The sequence below is a fragment of the Glycine soja genome, chromosome 9 (genome assembly GCF_004193775.1).
Source record: "Glycine soja cultivar W05 chromosome 9, ASM419377v2, whole genome shotgun sequence".
Classification (NCBI taxonomy): Eukaryota; Viridiplantae; Streptophyta; class Magnoliopsida; order Fabales; family Fabaceae; genus Glycine; species Glycine soja.
In genome coordinates, this window is record NC_041010.1 from 73,142 (window position 1) to 92,833 (window position 19,692).

Below are 19,692 nucleotides of genomic sequence, written 5' to 3' on the forward strand. Positions count from 1 at the left end.
AACATGTAGAATATATATATTATTTTGTATTGTGATGGTGACATGATTTCATCATCTGAATAAGTATTGTTTGAATGCCTTAGTGGTCTTAAAGTCGTCACAATAAATGAGAACATGTCACTTAATGCTTTAAGAAAAACAATTATACAAGCCGATGAAGGGGAATTAGAAGATGACTTTGAAGTTTACAATTCTGAAGAGGATTAGACGTTAATCTTTGTTAGTTAGTTATAATGTTTGTTATTAGAGAAATGTTTGTTTTCTTCTAAATCTTCGAAACTTTGTTAGTGTATTTTATTTTTGTTGCCATATGGAAGTTTGTTAGTTATCTAATTTCCATCCATCCCAATATTTTATTAGATTATTTATGTTATAATATTATTTTTCTATATATAGATATGCCATCAGGTGGCGCTGACCCTCCTCGACCCCCGTCACATGACTCCAGTGGAAAAGGGACAACTGTGAAGAAAAGGCGATACATGGTTAGACTATTACCACCTCGAGATAGTCTGACATCATCTACCACATCTCAATCTTTTGTGTCTATCCCATTTAGTGTAACAACCTGCCTCGTCACTATGATATCAACACTCTAATATGCGATAATTTCAATTTTTATAAAAAAGAACTCCCTTAATTTGCTTATGAAAATAGAAGTAATTTTGTCCCAACATACATTCGCTAAAACATAACCATTTACTTAGGTGAATATATATATATATATATATATATATATATATATATATATATATATATATATATATATATATATATATATATATATATATTCACCTTAGTACAACTTAGTACATGTCATCCACATGATGGAAAATTAAAATTTGTTCATGCATATAAGTAAAATCTGAAGTTTACATCTTTGATTCAACAAAATGACTCATAACCTAATTATGAAGGAGTTGATAAACAAAATACAACTCTCTCCCAAAATAATGTCAACGTCGTCAGGTCGGCTCGATGACTTCTCACCAAAATCTTACTCCCTGCACCTTGCTGCTATCATTCTGCTCCCACGAACAATATTCGCGATCATCACAAGTATCAACCACACGATACAAAATTGCAAGGGTGAGTTCATTATAAAAAGAACCAATAACAAATCCAAATAACCACAATTAACATACGACACAGTCAAACATCATGAACTCACACAACATTCATTATTCAACAGCCACATTTCACAATCACTCAACATCCATCCATGGATCCAATCAACACTACTCGGAATGATGCATGACCTGACTCAACTCTCAGATATAATGTGGTACGTACCAACAACCAATCCTAGGAAATAGTCTAAGCATGTCCACACGACACTCTTACTTAGGAAACCATGCAGAATATATAGCCAATCCTAATAACGCTAGTATCCTATATCTTGAATATCATGTAAAACTTTTTTTTTAAACTTTGTTCGTTTTATAGAGTGATACCATAAAATTTTATACTTATGCTCATTAATATTTAAACTTAAGCTAAATTTGGCAATTTGGATATAAAATTATATCATGTAAAGGCAGCAAGTTATTAGCATGACTTTTCATGCTTACACCTCTAGTTGTGTTGTTACCTAAATATATGTTATTTATGACTTAATTACTAAGGTAGTTTAAGTTATAGCTACTAAGTAGTTAGTGTTTGCTGTTCATATTGTGGCAACATATGTTGTACTTGACGGTTCCCTCTATGTTTTGATTGAATGAGATCACATTAACAAAAAATAAAAACACATTTTTGATATATCGGTTTGAGATTGAGACTCATAGGAAGAGTCCTTTATGAGTCAAGAAGAAAAATTAAGTGATTTAAAGACTTATAGGTTTGAGTTAAAATATTAGAATATTAGGATATCATCTATTATACTATTATTTTGCTTTTATTTCTAATTTCTAATTCCGTAAGCTAGGATGATGACACTGTCACTTGTAGGTCATCATCAGTCGCAATTAGGTTATAAGTTGTATTCCTCTTTAGGCTATGAACATCAATAAGGAAATATCAAGTCTTATTTTATATTCTCTGTAGCTTATAGCTTTAATGGTAGATTTTAGGATTAGTGTAGCATAGCTATTTGTGGCTATCAAAGACCCACGGTAATTTTACTTGAGACTGTTACATGCATACATTTACCTTTGTTACCTCACGCTCTAAATATATATTTTTTTTTTGGCTCTCCATGGCAGTTGGATTGTAAAAGGGGAGAAAATAGCACCAATGCAGATTGGATTGATGGGGCCAATCGACACCGATGAACTTCCAAGAACTAGGAGAGCCCAGCTGCTATATTACACCTCCAACTCTCTTTCTCTCTCCACTTCACTTCCAGTCAGAAACTTAACTTCGTTGTCTTAAACAAACTTATACAACTAGATTGGTGTTAACTAACTTCATATGTAGTTTGCACGTTTAACAGACAAGCTGTGTCCAAACTACTAAAACTGTCAAATTAGCTAGTCGACCATCTCACAATTCATACAGCCATTTCACTAGGCAATACGACATACAAACACAATTCACTAGCACCCCATTAGAAACAACCTGACCTGAAACACAACTGTTACTCGTATTTGAACCCTTCCCTCTACGAATATGAATCTTTTCTCACACTCACTCGAACCCTAGCTGCACAAAACCTTCCCTATGTGTCAACCCTCCGGTGACCCACTTTGTCCGGCGACCCTCTTTATTCTGGTGATTCTCTCTGCTCTGACATACTCTGGTTTTCATCTTTCATTTTTCTTCTTTCTTTTTTTCCTGAACTGATTTTCTCTCCTTTTCTCCTCTTTTCAAATGTTCTTCACTCTGTTTATTATGTTTGTGTATGTTGGTGCTGAAATTCCCTTTTTCAGAATTGTCCTCTGTTCTGTCTTTTTAATTTCAGAGTTTTGATTCTCTTTTTTCAGAATTATTATTTGTTTGTTGTCCTGAGGTTTTCTTATAAAACTTTATTCCACTTATTTTTCAGTTATAGGATAATTAATGTCAGGGACATGAACAAGCACTCAAAACCAAAGCAATGATGTTTTTCATATATATATATATATATATATATATATATATATTGTCCACCATAGACCGCCACACCATCTGCCATTTAGAAATGACTCTTAAAGGTGTTCAGGGCAATCCACCGTAAAATGCTATTGATAACCTTGGATGCAATTGAGTTCAACTGTCCCTAAATTAAAGATTCAACCCAAAATCGGATGCTAACGTAAATCTAAAACCCCAAACTGTAGAAAAAAAAATAGAAAACACCAAAGACTAGCCATTATACATTACCAGGCATTGGATAACATGCTGGTTGCTGTAATAATCACTATGAATAGCAGCTAAAGAATTCAATTGGTGGTACTTCAACAAAATTAAGGAGAGCTAATTATTATTTGAAGTAACAGCACAGGAAGTAGATTACAACTGGTTATCTACTGTTAAATTGAATTAAAAAATTCTAAGTTTTGAAGACCACTTACCATTCCTGAATCAATTTGTTCAGAAGAAAAATAACCATCCGGGTTCTGAGCTCGAGTTCAGCTGACCCTGAAATGGAATTTGCAAAAAGGGACAAAATTTCAAGATCCACACTCTCCTTTGTCACATAATTCATGCAGTAGCAATGGAAAAATGCCATACCATCTCTTGAATGCTCTGTTGTGATTCATACGAACAATCAAGACCAGCTGCTTGTGTATTGGAGTTTTCCTATAACAAATACAAATCATACAATCAGTATCTTCCTGATGAATTAACATGTACTTCAAATGAGAAGCACCCACCACTTGCTGCCAGTTAGAATTTACTCCAATAGCAACTGTCTCTGGTTCTGGGCATACCTATTAAGCATTACTACATAAGAGAGGCACACAAAAGGATTTCTTAAGTTAAGGAAACAAAGTCTGGAGCATAAGCATAATGCCTGACATTGCAAAACTAAACTAACCTTCCTTTTTCCAAGAGTACTATCCCTTTTGTTGCTATGACCAACACTGTTACTGATCAGAATCCCTTCTTGAGAACCAGAACATGGCAGGTTCGGTTCTCTGACACTCTGAATTGAATCATTCAGGCTCTTACACTTTCTCAATGCGGCTTCCAATGCATTTATAGCAGCAATGTAACTCTCTTGTGATAAAGACCCTACATCACCCAATTGAAAGGCTTGCTGACATAAATTATTATAGCGCTTAGCCCTAGAGTCAGAGACAACTGCATCTGACATAGACAAATCTCCTGCTGTTTGTCTACACTTGGCATCTTTCGTCCAGCGTTTCAATATATACCGAGGTGGGATGCTATGTACAGCAGAAATCTGTAGCACAATCATTACATGCCTGCAGAGAAAGCCATTGAATTCAAACGAATAACAGGCACACAACACTTCCAAGGTCGATTCATTCCAGGTGACAACAAAATCTTCATTGTCTTCAAAATCCTGAACCCTAAACACTTTTGTTGGTCCATCTTCACTTTCTTTTCTTGGATGACAAGCAACAGCTCCCAAAACCTCACTCTGGAACTTCTTAAACACCTCATTCGTGTATAACTCCACCATTTGTTTCCCAAACGGCGATGGGGACTTCAACGCTGGCTGTCTATGCAACGTTACAAAATCTGCTTTCGCTTCCTCCTCACACTTATCCTGCAATACCACTCTGTATTGCTCCACAAACTCTTTCAAAGTAGTTTTCCTCTGCACATATTTGTCAAACAAACAGTTCATAGCCTCTGATCTCTGCACGGTAGACAACCCTGCTAAAACCCTGCCTTTCATAAAGGCTGGTACCCACCGTTCGCGATCCTCATAAATATCCCACAACCAACTCTCATCACCTAACTCAAACCTCCCAACCATTTTCCCCCACCTCTTCTCAAACTGCTCCTTTGTCCTAGACCTCAAAACACACTCGTTAAACCTAGTCACAAACTCCCCACCATGCCGTTGCATCACGCGACCGAGCTTCTCTGGAACCTTACTCAACACGTGCCACAGACAAAAACAATGCCAAGACTCAGGAGCCACTTCAGCAACAGCTTTCTTCAGCGCTTCGTCGCAGTCAGTGAGCATCAGCTTAGGAGCACATCCTCCCATTGCTCTCAACCAACTCCTCATCAGCCACGAAAACGTCGATTCGGACTCGTCAGACACAAACGCCAACCCAAGCAAAAAAACCTGAAAATGGTGGTTAACACCAACAAACGGAACAAAGGGCAATTTGCACTCATTTTTAACATGCGTGGTGTCCAAAAGCACCACATCACTAAAGTGTCTGTAATCAAGCCTGGCTTTAGCATCCACCCAGAAAACGGTTCTCAAACGCTGCTCCTCATTAAAATCAACGGCGTAAAAGAAATTAGGGTTTTCGTTTTGCATAGACATGAAAGTATCTAGCAGAAATTGAAGGTCTCCTTCGGCGAAAACCAAATGATGCAGCGTTTTCTTAATCTTAGGCTTCCTCGAAGGACTTGCATTATTATTTGAGTTAGTTTGGTGGTTATGGTGTTTGATGAAGGAAGAGATGATCCATGTACCGTGGGGTGTTCGTTTGACGTGCATGGAGGCCTTGCAATCGGTTTTGGGGCTTGTTCGGGCCCGTTTGGGCTTGGGTTTTTTAGGGTTCGGTGGAGTGCCGTAGCGGGTGCAGGCGAATTTGGCGTCAATGAAGTTGCCGGAGATTCGAGATCGACGGCTGGCTTTGATTATGGCGGAAAAGCCCACGGATTTGGCGTAGGTTTGGTAGTATGAGAATGCTTCCTCTTTCGAACTAAACTCAGGCCCGGGCTCTGGCTCAGGCTCAAGCTCGGGTTCGGGCTCGGGCTCCATTTGAATCTGCGACTGAGAGTGAAAAAGGTGTGGGTTTTTTTTTTAAAAAAAAGAGTTTGAGACGGCAAGTTGAAAGGATGTACTCTATACTCCTATAGTACAGTACAGAGAAAATAAAAATATTATAACTTTATGGTGTTACTTAAACTGGGTTCTTGAAACAAGATTTCAAGTTGCATTCTTCTATAAAACCTTTGATTAGGTAGATTTTTTTTTTATGAAAATTAATTATTAATAAATTTGATAGATATTTTGTGACAACACATTAGTAACCCAAAAAAAATATAAATAGAGAAAAGTAAAGAAAAATTACAAAGTTTAAGAAAAAAGTTGAGCATTTTTTTTGTTTAAATTAAATACAAGTCGTTGAAAAACAAAAAATGTTCCATTTGTACAGAGTATGTTGATGGAGCTAACTAGTCATGCAATAGGGCTTTCTTGGCATCTCTGTGTTGTTGAACGATCAAAACTGAGCCATGAATATCGAAGTCTGAAGAGGCCAAGACATCATCAACTGTTCCAAGTTCTGGACACTCTTCCCAGTCACTCATCCCAACTGTCAACGAACTCTGTCCTCTACCACCTTTTCCTACTACAAACAAAGAGTATATGCCCCCTATCTCTTTGAGAGACTCCAGTGTTTGTGCTCCATCCTTGACAAACTTTTCCACATGGCCTATTTGGCCAGAAGTCACATACGTATTGTAGAAATCAACCATGAAGGTGTTGCCAATCTCATTCACAGTCTCCTCCCTAGACAATGACATTAAGATCTCTTTGTCCTCAGATTCTCCACTCTCAATCTGTTTATTCTGTGACGAGGAACTCAACAAGAATCTAATAATTGTCAAGTTGACACGCGGACTACCCGAAATGCGCAGGCTCCACGCAATAGCCTCGCGGTCATCAGGGCCACCAAAGAAAAGTGTTGCAACATTTTGTATGGATTCAGATGCTACTAGTTCTGAGAAGCCGGGTACCCTTGCAAGTCTTCTTTCTACTATGATACCAACTGAACAGGGGGCATGTCTTAGTACCTTCTGATTAGTGATCCTTATACCCTCTTTACCACTTTCCAGTTTCCCATCAATGCGTTGATGCTTGTGGAAGGGGAGTAGAATAATCGACACTTGAAGATCTTCTGCTTCATTGCACACATCTTCATACAAACATGGGAAAGAAGACACGTTCTTTGTTGGACTAGAATCTTTGTTTCCGCCGTGAAGGTATCTAAAGCATTGTTAATTTCCACCACATCATTGCCTCCATAGTCCTCATCGTCGCTAAGGTCAGCGTTTTCTTTCTCTTGGTACAACAGGTTCGACTTTATACTCTTGAACCATGTATTGCTAGTACTGTGGCTAGTATGGCAGATACCTGACGAGGGTCATACACAAGCCAGAATTCGTAGCTCGTCCTCCATTTGTTGTGGCTCAATTGCTGTATGGTTGTTTGCAAACATTTTTTCTTCCCCTTTTACTAGAAAAGCCACAAATACTCCTGATTTTATTGTGTTAAGTACTATTGATACCAGCAAAACATTGTACGCCTCTGAATCAAAAGTCTGTAAATCAACACAAGAGCCATTCAGTTAGTATACAGATTTGAGATTCGCATTTTGATTAAAGACTTGTTTGGATTAACTTCTCCTTCAATACTCATAGCAAAAAATAACAAGGTAAAATGCATCAAGCTTCTCCATAAGCTAATATCAACTTATGCACCGTAACTTCTGGACAAGTTAATCGTAAATAGCTCCTATAAAAATTAAGTGCCTAAGTTGATTTTCGCTAATACTATTAATTCAATTTACCTTCTTATTTTTCTTTTTCTATAAGTACTTATGGATAGAAGTTTATCCAAATATTGTCTAATTCAACCAAGTCAAGAAATATACTCACAATTACTTGCTTTGCTGCTGCACCAATGAATAGAAGATCAGCATAGCCTCTAGTGTTCAATATGAATCCAAGAAAAATTCCTTCACTAGTAGGAATTTTAAGGTAGCGGCAAACTATAAGAGTACCACCAAGCTTGCTTCCAATGCTCAACAATATCAATATGGCCAAATTGGTTGACCTCTCCAGGCTCTTGAAGACATTTATGAGATTAATCTGTAAGCCTAAGTACCCAAAATATACTGGAAGTACAAAGTCGTAAATAGAATAACCAAGTTTATGCCACAATGTTCTAGCTGTTTTACCTTCCTTGGGAAAAAAACAACTCAATGATGAAACAACTAATAATGCTGTTGTAACCCCAAATTTCTATGATCATTGAACTAGTTATGAGCAGGAGCAGAATGAGCAACAACTCAGGAGTACTTCTGGTTTCGATTTCTTGCGTTTAACCAAACGGCTAACTACCTGTTTATTAAAACCACCAAGGAAGTAATTACAAGGCAACCCAAACCATAAGAAATGTGATTTGGTTTTCTCCAGTTAACCATCACATTGAAGAACAACAAGCACCCCATTTCCGTGATCAATGCAGAAGACACCGCGATTCGCCCCACATCAGATGCTGCAAACCTTAACTCTGCTGCCAAACGAATCACCATAGGGGAGCTTGTGTATGACATCACCAACATAATGATCATACAAAAATAATACAAGGGGGCACTGTCAATGGTGTTAAGCTCTTGATGCAAGTAAAATGAGACGGATAGACCAAAAACACCACCCATATTGCACCACCACATGCTACTAAGCTCACCATATATAGATTGCGCATGGTGTAGTGAATATTCATCTCTAAGCGAAATAAAAACATGAAATGTATGCGACAGAAGAAGCTCACAACTTCATAGTAATTTATTGAACAGGCTGGAAAGAATGTAGCCTGTATATACTCTATATGTGACATTGGACCTAGCACTAGCCCAGCCTGTTGAAAAATTAATGCAACAAGAGTTAATATTTTATAATGAAACTTCAATTCAATACAAATAATTTAGAAGAAAAAAACAACATTGTTCATTAACAAAATTAAGGTGATTAATGATTGATTATTACCTGAACTTGTCCAATTGGTCCAGGTTGACCCACAGTCCTAAACACAACGTTGAAGACGTGTGACACAACAAGAATGCATGGCACTTGCATGCCCATCGAGCTTAGGGGGGTAACCAGATCGTTGTTACAAAACATGGAGTGAGTGGAATCCATTGTGTTTCCTGTGTTTGTCAAAACTCAAAACAAAATTTAATAGGAATCAAACTTAGAGAAGAAGTTGATGAGTTTTTCTATGTTCTAACTCTGTTTCAGATCCTAAATTATTGGAAGAAGACACGTAACAGAACATAGGCCCCATTTACTTTTTCTTCCTTTACGCTGATGCTAAAAATTCTTTTTTTTTTTTTTTACAAAGCTAACAATTAATTATTATTTTTTACATAAGTCAAAATAAATTATTTCTTTAGCCACCGTGATTATTATAAATTACATCAATTAATCTATTATAATTAGAACTAACTGGGGAACCACAACAACAACTTACATTGCAACCGGTAAAAGACACACAGAACCCGACATAAAATGAAAAATATTTTATAATTTGAGTTTGTTCCTTGAAAAATTCGTTAACTTAACCATTTAAATATATTGATCCTATCAACTACTATTAGTTATTTACAAATTCAATGACAAATTGTATTTTCTGCTGGAAATTTTATGGATTCATTTTCGGATTATACTATTAGAGTTCATTTCATCTTGAAATACAAAATGTATAGCAATTTTTTTTACGTAAACGAAAATGCATTTTTTCCCTATGATTACAAAAATGCAAATTTAGTAATTACTATGTCCTTCTTTTCCATGTTAAACTTTGACCTTAAAATTGATAGTACAATTCGTGACGCGTGATTCCTGAGTTTGAGTTTCCCAGAAATTATCTATTCAACTCAGACATTAACATTAAGCATTGATATCATTTTTTAGGTTGTTTGTAAAGAAAATAATTTAACCGGAGTGTGATTTATTCACTGGCGGCTACCAAGTGTAATGACTTTTATGTCTCTTACAATTTTGAAAGAGGCATAAAAAGATCAGTACATTGGTTTTGTTTAACGTAGTTGAATATCATTACCAAAAAAGGAATATCATAATGCTATTAATAGCTTATCACAAGTTAGTCAATAATGAAACAAAACATTGTTCAAAGAAATCACAATTCCTCTCCAAATTAATATATATATATATATATATATATATATATATATATATATATATATATATATATATATATATATATATATATATATATATATATATATATATATAACGTAGTTGAATATATAGCATATTACCAAAGCATAATGCTATTAATAGCTTATCACAAATTAGTCAATAATGAAACAGAACATTGTTCAAAGAAATCACAATTCCTCTCCAAATCACGAGTTAGTCAATAATAAAACAGAACATTTTCAATCGTGTTATATCAACACGTACGATTGAAAACTTACTGCTCAGACATTAACATTAATCTCATTTTCTAGGAAAATGTCTCACATGTTTACATTGTGAGACTCCATGAAATACACTCTATAGGGCATTATCATAACTACATCTACATGTTTAGGAACGTGGAAATTTTAAAACTAAAACTAATTAGAATTCATTAAGTGAAAAATATAAAAATGATTAAAGGTTCTTAATTAATCTAACATATTTTAAATTCTTAATACGATAATTACAAAACATATAATGGTGTTGTGGAGCGCTACGTACATCAAATGTCACTGGACTCCCATGAAGGGATGAACATATAAAACTAAGCTATGTGATTCTAGCTTGTGACCTCAAGCTCAATCAGCAAGCACTTAAACCTCTCTCTTGAAAGAAGGAAAAAAAATTAAAGGAATAAGACATAAGATCTTGGTGATGAATTGAATTCTTCTACCCAAGCAAGTATTTTATTTATCTCATGGATTTACCCTCACCAGGTTTCTAGCGAATCCTTTATGCATTTGGTCGGATCTTCACCTCTCAATTGTTAATACTTCACGTAGACTCCTATCTCATTCTCACCATTATATATTACAGGGTTAATTCTCATTATTATCTTAGGATACATTCTTACCACAATCCCTATAGTTGGCTAAACCATTGTTGCTGAGACATTATTACCTTTCTTCCCTCTTATACTCAGAGTTGTCCACCATGATCAAGTCTAAGACTACTAAAGCTTTAAGATATATCCACTCAACTTATGGCATTTCATTCCTCATACTCTCCTTTTACATTAGATTATGACTTAGCCTTCTATTTTCTTATTCATAACCATCATCATTATCCAACTAGTACCTTACAAAACAATTATAAGGTATAATCCCTCTCATACCCCTAAGGTGGCATAAGGCATTTTCAATTGATGACACACATCTTTTGCATAATTACTAGACATGCATCTCACTCTCTATCAAACGGGAATAACACATTAACACACATACATAACATGATCAATTACTCATAGTCTAGACATCTCATCAGTTCACATCTCAAAGTCATTATCATCGCATACATTCAATATATAGTACCAATCATGAAATAGAAACACGTGTTTTACATAATTGATTTACAATACCCATCACCAGGGACAAATGTAAGGGGGCTAGCAGGGGCTTCAATCCTCCCTCCCTCAAAAGCTTTAAGTGTATATAATAATAATAATAATAATAATAATAATAATTAATAATAATAAATCTAATAATATAGTATGTTACCAACTTACCATTGATTATAAACTGATTTTTTAATAATTTGTTTTCACTAATTATATGTAATCCAACTCAAAGAAATGTATACTAACTTGTATATTCCATAAATGTATGACATCTCTATGGCTTTTTATCGATTGTTATTATCTAGACTAATTATGTTTTTTGTATTATTAGTTAAGTTACTTGTGCGAAACACGAGATAAGATTTTTTATAATATTAAATTGAATTATATGTTTTGAGAAAATGATTAAATATTGTTGAATAAAAACAATTAAAGACCAACTCTTGATATAAGCTATAAGATAATTATTATCAGCATTAAACTATGAACCACATGCAATACAAAAAATCTTATTTTATTGATATTAACTATAATTTATTGAAAACAACAATTAACTTTATGTCGGTTAACCATAATTTACTAAAAACAAAGATGAATTTTATGGGGTTGTTCAAAGTAATGAAAACATAAAGATATTTCATGTTATGGTGACATAAATTTTAAAATTATCACTTTGTTAATTTTCAATAATTATAACATGCATGCATTTTTTTGTTCATATTTAAACACACTGAATTGAATGATACTAGTATCCTTAATCTCATAATTGTTGAAAATTATTTCCATCAGAAGTCTAACACTTTATCTTTCTCGGTCTTGTCCACCTAAGGTGCATGACCACACATATCTTTGATGATCCTTCAAAGTACATGTCTTATTTTTATTTGAAAATAAAGTAACACAAAACTTAGCTTCCTAAAGCTAAAAAACAAGTAAAAGAAATTAAAAGTTTAAAAAAAATATAAAATGATACTTTATCTAATTTAAACATAACCAATGACTTAAAACTTATCAACAAAGAATATTTTGTTTGATAAGAGCTCAATTTCTTTTTAAGATGATAAAAAAAATAAACATTATCTTCTTTTTTAAATTGAATTAAATATTTTTTAAAAGTAACAATAATTAAAAATAATGTTATCTTATAATATAATTTTTTCATAAATATAAAATATAACATATGTGTTTAAAAATATTTATATGTTACAAAGTTTAATTATAATATAATTTATAGTTTTAAAAATATTTATTTATTAATTATATAAAATAAATATCTATCTTATCTTATTTATGAGAGAGAGAGAGAGAGAAAAGTGATTATTATTGGAGTGAAAGTCGACAAAAGAAGTACCGTTATACTAGTTTGGAGCTAAGTTGATCATCGGACTTAGTCAGAGAAGTCCCATTCCTATCCCTGTCAGCTGTTTTTGCTGCCCGTCTTTTCTCAAAACTTCATTTTCCAACTTCTCTCTCTCTCTCTCTCTCTCTCTCTCTCTCTCTCTCTCAATAGCAAAGCAAGGTAAACTTTGATCTTATTCTCTCTCTAATTCGTTACGGGAACATAATAGGGTTTTTCAATCCCTTCCTTTTTCCATCAAATTCTCTTGTTTGCTTTTCGTTTTTCAGCCTCATCAGACTATTTATTGTTGGTGTTTGATTGATGATTTTGATTTTTGAACAAATCGATGATCTGTCGTGTCCAAATCACCTAACTTGACTCGTCTTTTATGCAGGATCAAGTGAAAACTGATTGTTTTCCATTGAGTCTGATTTAGTTCTTAGCTTCTGCTTCGATGCCTTCAATCATGTCACCTCAGTGGCAAGATAAGGCTGCTGGTTTCTTTTCTTCCTCCGGTATCTTTCACTAAATCGCTGTGCTTTTTTCTCATTCTTTTTTACTTTGCTTCTGTTTGAATAGGGAAATGTTTCTTGGACACCCAATACCTAGAGAAAGAAAAAATAATAAAGAAAAATGATAGATGTAATAGGTATTTGATGTGACAAAAAGAAAGATAGAGACAAATGAAGAGTGTCTAAAATATTAGGGTGCCCAAATATCACTACTGGTTTGAATAAACTTCTCCATAAACACTTAGAAAATAAGAAAGTAATAGAAGAAAAAATGAATTGAGCTTCTTCCATAAGTTAAATTAGCTTATGTCCAAGTTAAAATTAGATTTTGGAGAAGCTAAATGAGAGAAATTCTATGAATTAGCTTATGCTTAAGCTAATTTTAACTTATGGAGAAGCTTAATTCATTTTATTTTCCTGTAAGTGTTTATTTGGAAATTAATCCAAATATAGCCTTTCTGGTCTCTGTTTGTTCAAATATGAGTTTGATGTAGGGGTGAAGCTTAAAGAAGCCAAGGAATCAGCAGGAACATTTGTTGGCGAGGTCACGAAGGATACAAAGAGTAATGTGGCCGAAGTGGCAGGACGAGTGGGATCGATGGTGAAGAGTCGGTGGGCACTTCTTCAGCAGCCATCCACAAGACATGCTGTGCAGGATCGTTTCATATCAGCTGCTGCTACAACAGGTACCCTCCTGAGGAGAGGCTTCTCAGGGACAAAGGATAAGGTGGTTGTGGGAAAGTCCAAGGTTGAAGAGGTACTGTAATTGAGGAAATTATTTGAGATTGTGATGGATAACTTTTTAGAAATGGATAAATGCATAATGACTAGGTTTCACTGTTTTATCCATTTTGTTCAAAAATTCTGAAAACAAGAAACAGAATGAGCCCTATGTGGCATTTTTGGAAATAACTAAAAATGAAAACGGAAAAAAAAAGCACCGTCTTATTCTGGGGATTTTATTTTATTATTACTTGTAATCCTTTCATTTGGGTAAAGGAAGTGCCTTATCCAAAGTGATTCTGGATTATATAATTCTGTCAGTTGTATGTTGGATAGCCTGTGGTTGGGTTCTAGATTGTTTAAGGCTGTTATTCTGGACTTGGTAAATGGATTTTTCAAATTTTCTTTGTTTTTTATTTTGTCAGTTGTATCCTTTTCCTTTTTCTAGGTCTTATCTGCCAGTGACATGCCACAATATCATTCACAATGTATTTCTTGCTGCACCAGTTTGATGCTCATATTCTTTACTTCTCTTTCTGATTTATCATCATCTTCATTTATTTCAGGTTGCAAAAATAACAGCACAAAAAAGTAAGACTATCTTGACAGATATTGAAAGATGGCAAAAGGTAAATGACATTGGCCTAACTTTGATCTATTTTTTACTCTATACACCATTTGCAAAATTCTTACTATAATTTTCTTTTGCAGGGAGTTGCGAGCACTGATTGTAAGTTTCTCAAACTACATGACTGAGAAAAAGAGCAGTATTTTCATACACCACAGTCTTTTGCGGGCTATGTAGAATTACTTCCATTGTTCCTGCTACGTAGAATTCCATTTTGATACTTTTACAGTAACACCTTTTATTATTAGTTGATTATTAATTTATATAGCAGTGTAGCATTCTTTGTCTGTATGTAGTTTTTTACTTTACATTTAAAATTTGTTGCTTGCCTAATGCCTGTATAATGGTACTTAATTATTTACTTATCTTTACCCCAGTATTTGGAGTTCCTATTGAGGTTACTGCACAAAGGCAAGATTGCAGCAAACCTATTCCTCAGATATTAGTCAAATGTGGAGATTATCTTATAGTTTCAGGTAGCTATTTCTAGAGTAAGGCTCCACGTCCATGGATCAATTTATGTTTTTTTATACAATAATTTTTTTAAAAGCATTTTGATCCAATAGTAATTTCATTATTTTTATTTTAAGCAGGATTGAACTCGCCAAATCTTTTTAAATCTGAAGGGGATAAAAAGGTTATCCACCAGTTGGTTTCCCTATACAACCAAGGTAATTCAATCATTCTTTCAGTAATGGGTATGTTTGAGTTATTATATTCGGATGATGATATATTTGCTACTATAATTGCATGTTGCAGATTCTACTGCTTCGGTACCAGAAGGCACAAATCCTGTTGATGTAGCAGCTCTTGTAAAATATTATCTTGCTAGCCTTCCTGAGCCACTAACCACATTAGAGCTTTATAATGAGATTAGAAGTGCTCGATCCAGTATATATTCCATGAGAAACATACTCAAGAGGCTTTCCAGTGTAAACTACATGACTCTGGAGTTTATAACAGCACTTCTACTCCGTGTTAGCCAGAAATCACTTCTCAATAAGGTAGGAGACTTCTCTACATGGGCATGTGTGTTTGTTTAGTTGGAGCAGGGATGGGTGGGTGGGAGATTGGGCTTCATATGCCTGGGGAGCACTTATACTTGTTCATTGATTAATTAACCGTGTATGGTGGAGTCTCATGGCACATTTGCTGTGCAAATAGCAGCTTTTGAAACATATATGGAAAAGGAATTGAATCTATGCCTTTTATTTGTTCTGCTATCATCATTATCATTTGAAGTTGTTGATTTCCTTTATGATGCTTAATTTGTGTCCATATATTAAACCTTGTATTTAACTAAAAACTAAAAGGCATTGCTTTTGACCATTGAGGTTTTTGTTGTTTTTTTCTTCATTAGCATTCTATAACTCTTTTTATGTTTTCTAAAAAAAAATTTAGACCCCCAACTTACCTTCATATTCTTATTCTGGTTATTCTTTAAGTTTGGTTTTTTATTTTGTTGTTTGATCAATATATTGTCCAATAGTTCACTAGGTAAAATTCACCAAAGAAAATGTTCACTTGGTAAATGGAGCATACTGTTGTCCAATATACTTTTATTGAAATGATAAATTTTATTATTCATAATGGAACAAGAATAATCATCACGTAAACTATCCACATAGTAAAACAAGAAAAGAAAAAAGATCGAATATAAAAAGGAATAATCAGCAAAGTTCTGGAACCCTTTTTTGGCTTTGAATATCTATCAAAGCTTATTGCCTAAAAGCACTACTCCTAGAAATTCATGTATATGGAAAAAAGAGGAGGTCTAGGCTTTCACATTGAACTTTCATCAGACTAGTCAGTCATATTTTGGCTCTTTAGTTTCTATAAGGAAAAGAGGCACTGCAGTGCTTTGTGGGTGTGTGCTTAATCAGCTGGTATGCAGTGTATTTGGCTACAGCAAAACACCAGTCTTTTCACTTTTCAGTTAGTGTATTTTTTATATTCTTTGGTATAAGATTGTTTCCTAACTTATTTTGGGCTTTCTGCTTATGGTTATGTTAGAGTTTTGTTGTATGATTTGGAGAAGGATTAGAGAGCTTAAATATTTATGTTTCTGTACTTCTTGCTTACTTCTTGAAGGATTTCCTGTGGTCAGTTTCTTGTGCTTTTCTCCTTTTCTAATATTTTTTTCTTCTGCTAATATCACTATTTTCTCTTCTTAATCTAAAAGCAGAAAGCAAACACCACTATTTTCGTAGATGCATAACTTGCTTTGTTATAGTTAGCTTCTTTCCTCTGTCTCTGCAATATGATCATTTTCATGCTTGCTATTTTGGGTTTCCCATCACTTGGATCACCATAAGAGCAATGTCATAGTCATTACTTGCTTGTTGCTACATACAAATTGGATTTGAGTAGCATGCTCATCATTTTTTGTTTTCTCTAGATGGATGCTCGGAGCCTTGCTATGGAAATGGCACCTGTTATTATGTGGCAAAAGGAACGGAGACCTGAATTTTATCATCAATATTGGAATCAGGTGTCAAAAAGTCTTTCCAATAAGACTGTGGATCCACCACCTGGCTCATATACTGCCTGGGACATGCTTGCTGGTAGGCTAAATGATGCTAAAACATGTAAATTTTTTAAGATAACCAAATCGACTTAAATTATTATTTATTATTGATTATGGCCAAAAGGATGATGACCCTGTGGGACATTCCACAAAATCGTACCCTAGTCTGTTTGGCAATGGGGATTTTCTAAGTCAAAATGTTCTATATGCAATAATCTTCACTAAGCATAAACTTTAATATCAGCCATGTGAGGAGAGGATCAATAAAAGGCCTAATAAGAAGAGTTGATCACATGAGAGATAACTAGTTAAATAGGGGATTAAGACCATGGAAAACCCTAGGGGGGCATTTGGTATGCATAGTCTTCTTTTGTTCCTTGGATTTATATTTCTAGGAATCTTGTTTCTTTAAGAATCACGATTTTTGAAAATGTTGTAAATATGTTTGGTATGCCCAAATATTCTTGAGAAGGTTAGACAATGTTTTGTGGGTATCCAAACTTCAAATCTTGGATTCCCACTCCCTCCCTTGGGAATGGTTTGTCGGGAAATATGGTTTAAAAAATAACCAGGAATATTAATTTCCTGAAAATCTTTTTTTAAAAATTCATACCAAACATAGAAATCTAAGATTCACGGGAAACTTAATCTCCCTAGCACACACACCCTGAGAGAAACCATTGAAAATTAATGACCTAAATTTCGTCTGCAGAAATATTAATAATGCAGTTATAGATTTGTAGGATTGTTGCTGATTGGATTCTTTTCTTGTTTCTTTTGCTGCAGATGATGGTGAAGCCACAGATGCATCATCTCCTATTCCTTTGGATGACGGCACACCAGTAGATTTTGGTGCAATTGAGGTTGTTCAGTTGCTCACAGAACATCATAATGCAATTTTCACAGATGCAAATGAGACAGTCTGGAAATGAATTGCTTGATTCCTTTTACTGTATTTATTGGTTGACTTGGAATATTGGACTTGGAGTAAACTTTTTTCCCAATCCGGGCATGAAGATCATTATTAGCAGCTATATTTGAAGTTATCCACAATCATCACGCGCGGAAAGATGTTGGATATTACTGGTCCAGTTTTAGTGATAATCCCTATCTGATTTTCGATGTTTTATGCTTTTAGGGGAGCGACTGTTATACTTCAAAAAGGGGGTAAAAGTAGCGAAAGTATTGTACAGCTATTATGTATTGCTTGCAGAAATTCGTCACGAAGTGTGCTGTGTTGTTGTGGTCTTTCGCTTGGACTGATGATATGTGTGATCTTTGTTTTGTGACCTTTGTCTATAGTTTACGTAGAGTCATATATTCATATTCATATATATAGATAAAGGTCAGTTTGCTACACTGTAGTAGAAATGGATCATATAAATCTTGTCCCTGATTGGGAGAATGCTGCAAAAGGGGTACAGCAAAGTCTTTTTTTTTTATTGGCAAATGTTATTAGATAGTTTGTTAGTTTTTGTTATCAAGAGAGATTAAACATGTGATCTTTTCCTTTTTTTTTTTTCTTAACCATCTTATGAGGTGGAGTAAGTTTGTTTCAAACTTGGAGATTTATAATTTATTTTACTCTTGGGACCCTACAGTGCCTAATTTTTTGGGGGTCGCACGAGAGGATTTTGTTGAAGGCTATTATGTTTGTATTGCAACTCTATAGGACAGAGAGTATAAAGAAATAGTAAAAATAAAAGATTCTGTTCATGTGTTGTATAGGTCTAGCCTTTGAGGAACACCGATAGCTTTTATTTGCTATTTGTTTATGGTTGTTAAAAGAAGTATCTACAAAATATAATATGGGAAATACTCAAATGTGCAGGTATTAAGTTCCTCAACTAATTAGATATATTGGGCAATTTCAGGTTTTCCTTGATTAAATCAAGTAACTTAATGCTGATAGGAGATATAAGGTTGATTTGGTGGATGGAAAGAAAGAAGAATGAAGGGAGAAGGAAAAGAGGAGAGGTCGTAAGTTTGAATTTTTTTTACCTTATATTTCTAATAAAACTAACAAACTAATATTTGTCTTTGAAAAAATCAAGTAACGAAGTAAGTTCTAATGAGGACATCAAAGATCAGATCCAAGTTCAGAAGAAAGTCCAAGACCCAATACAAAGCATGAGAGGGCCCATGACAAGACATAAAATGACCTAATAAGTTTTACATCATATAGTAGCTAATTTGAGGGCAATTCAATTGCATGAGGGGATCCAACATCTAGAGGTCTGCATGTGTGGGTTACTAGTCACATGTATTGCTTGCTTGGAGTGAGAATAGGAGCCAATTATTTACTTAAGCATTTAATAAAAAAGAATGATAATAAATTGCTTGTAACTGGTTTTGAGACCTAAAGCTCAAGCTTAATTATGCCTCACTTAAAAACGAAGGCATTTTAGTTATGCTTAGAATTTGAGATTTTATTTTTCTTTTATTTTCTACCAAGTGCAAAAGAATTGATTTTTATAAATCATTTTTGAAGTGAATAGACAAAGGACTTTTGTTGGGTTTGTCTCCACTAGGATTCTTCCTGGAACCATTTCA

The 19,692-nt window shown here is 34.4% G+C and overlaps 2 protein-coding genes and 1 pseudogene across 7 annotated transcripts in view; 1 reads left to right on the top strand and 2 right to left on the bottom strand.

The window, feature by feature from the left end:
- LOC114366843 (protein FAR-RED ELONGATED HYPOCOTYL 3-like) overlaps positions 1-5,953 on the bottom strand; it is a 49,406-nt gene extending 43,453 nt beyond the window's left edge. Inside the window, exons 1-5 of one of the 4 annotated variants that reach the window (XM_028323855.1) lie at positions 3,962-5,952; positions 3,798-3,854; positions 3,655-3,723; positions 3,495-3,561; positions 829-1,025 (exon numbers count right to left, since the gene is read on the bottom strand). In XM_028323855.1, the coding sequence (XP_028179656.1) occupies positions 3,514-3,561; positions 3,655-3,723; positions 3,798-3,854; positions 3,962-5,842 (2,055 nt within the window). In that variant the 5' untranslated portion in view covers positions 5,843-5,952 and the 3' untranslated portion in view covers positions 829-1,025; positions 3,495-3,513. Of the gene's footprint in view, positions 1-828; positions 1,026-3,494; positions 3,562-3,654; positions 3,724-3,797; positions 3,868-3,961 lie in introns of those variants that run through there. The other 3 variants (XR_003657055.1, XR_003657057.1, XR_003657056.1) reach the window with 3 other exon arrangements.
- Positions 5,954-6,258: 305 nt separating this feature from the next.
- On the bottom strand, positions 6,259-9,009 carry LOC114367866 (annotated as a pseudogene).
- A 3,772-nt stretch (positions 9,010-12,781) lies between these two features.
- On the top strand, positions 12,782-18,732 carry LOC114367874 (uncharacterized Rho GTPase-activating protein At5g61530-like). Of its 3 annotated transcripts, none has more exons than XM_028325110.1 (10): positions 12,782-12,929; positions 13,144-13,264; positions 13,756-14,018; positions 14,551-14,613; positions 14,696-14,714; positions 14,990-15,088; positions 15,206-15,283; positions 15,372-15,616; positions 17,011-17,176; positions 17,926-18,582. In XM_028325110.1, the coding sequence occupies exons 2-10, from the start codon at positions 13,204-13,206 to the stop codon at positions 18,069-18,071; spliced, it is 1,140 nt and encodes a 379-aa protein (XP_028180911.1). In that variant the 5' UTR covers positions 12,782-12,929; positions 13,144-13,203; the 3' UTR covers positions 18,072-18,582. The 3 variants fall into 3 exon arrangements, with proteins under 3 accessions (XP_028180911.1, XP_028180909.1, XP_028180910.1); XM_028325108.1 differs by having other exon boundaries at positions 12,787-12,929; positions 15,203-15,283; positions 17,926-18,732; XM_028325109.1 differs by lacking the exon at positions 12,782-12,929 and adding an exon at positions 12,975-13,055 and having other exon boundaries at positions 15,203-15,283; positions 17,926-18,732.
- Positions 18,733-19,692: the final 960 nt, after the last annotated feature.

What these genes read in the sequence shown, in the direction of transcription:
- LOC114367874 (XM_028325108.1), top strand. Translation starts at nt 13,204, where the DNA reads ATGCCTTCAATCATGTCACCTCAGTGGCAAGATAAGGCTGCTGGTTTC. An exon ending in GAAAGTCCAAGGTTGAAGAG is followed by an intron (nt 14,019 to 14,550) that starts GTACTGTAATTG and finishes CATTTATTTCAG; the next exon opens with GTTGCAAAAATAACAGCACA. An exon ending in GGTTTCCCTATACAACCAAG is followed by an intron (nt 15,284 to 15,371) that starts GTAATTCAATCA and finishes TGCATGTTGCAG; the next exon opens with ATTCTACTGCTTCGGTACCA.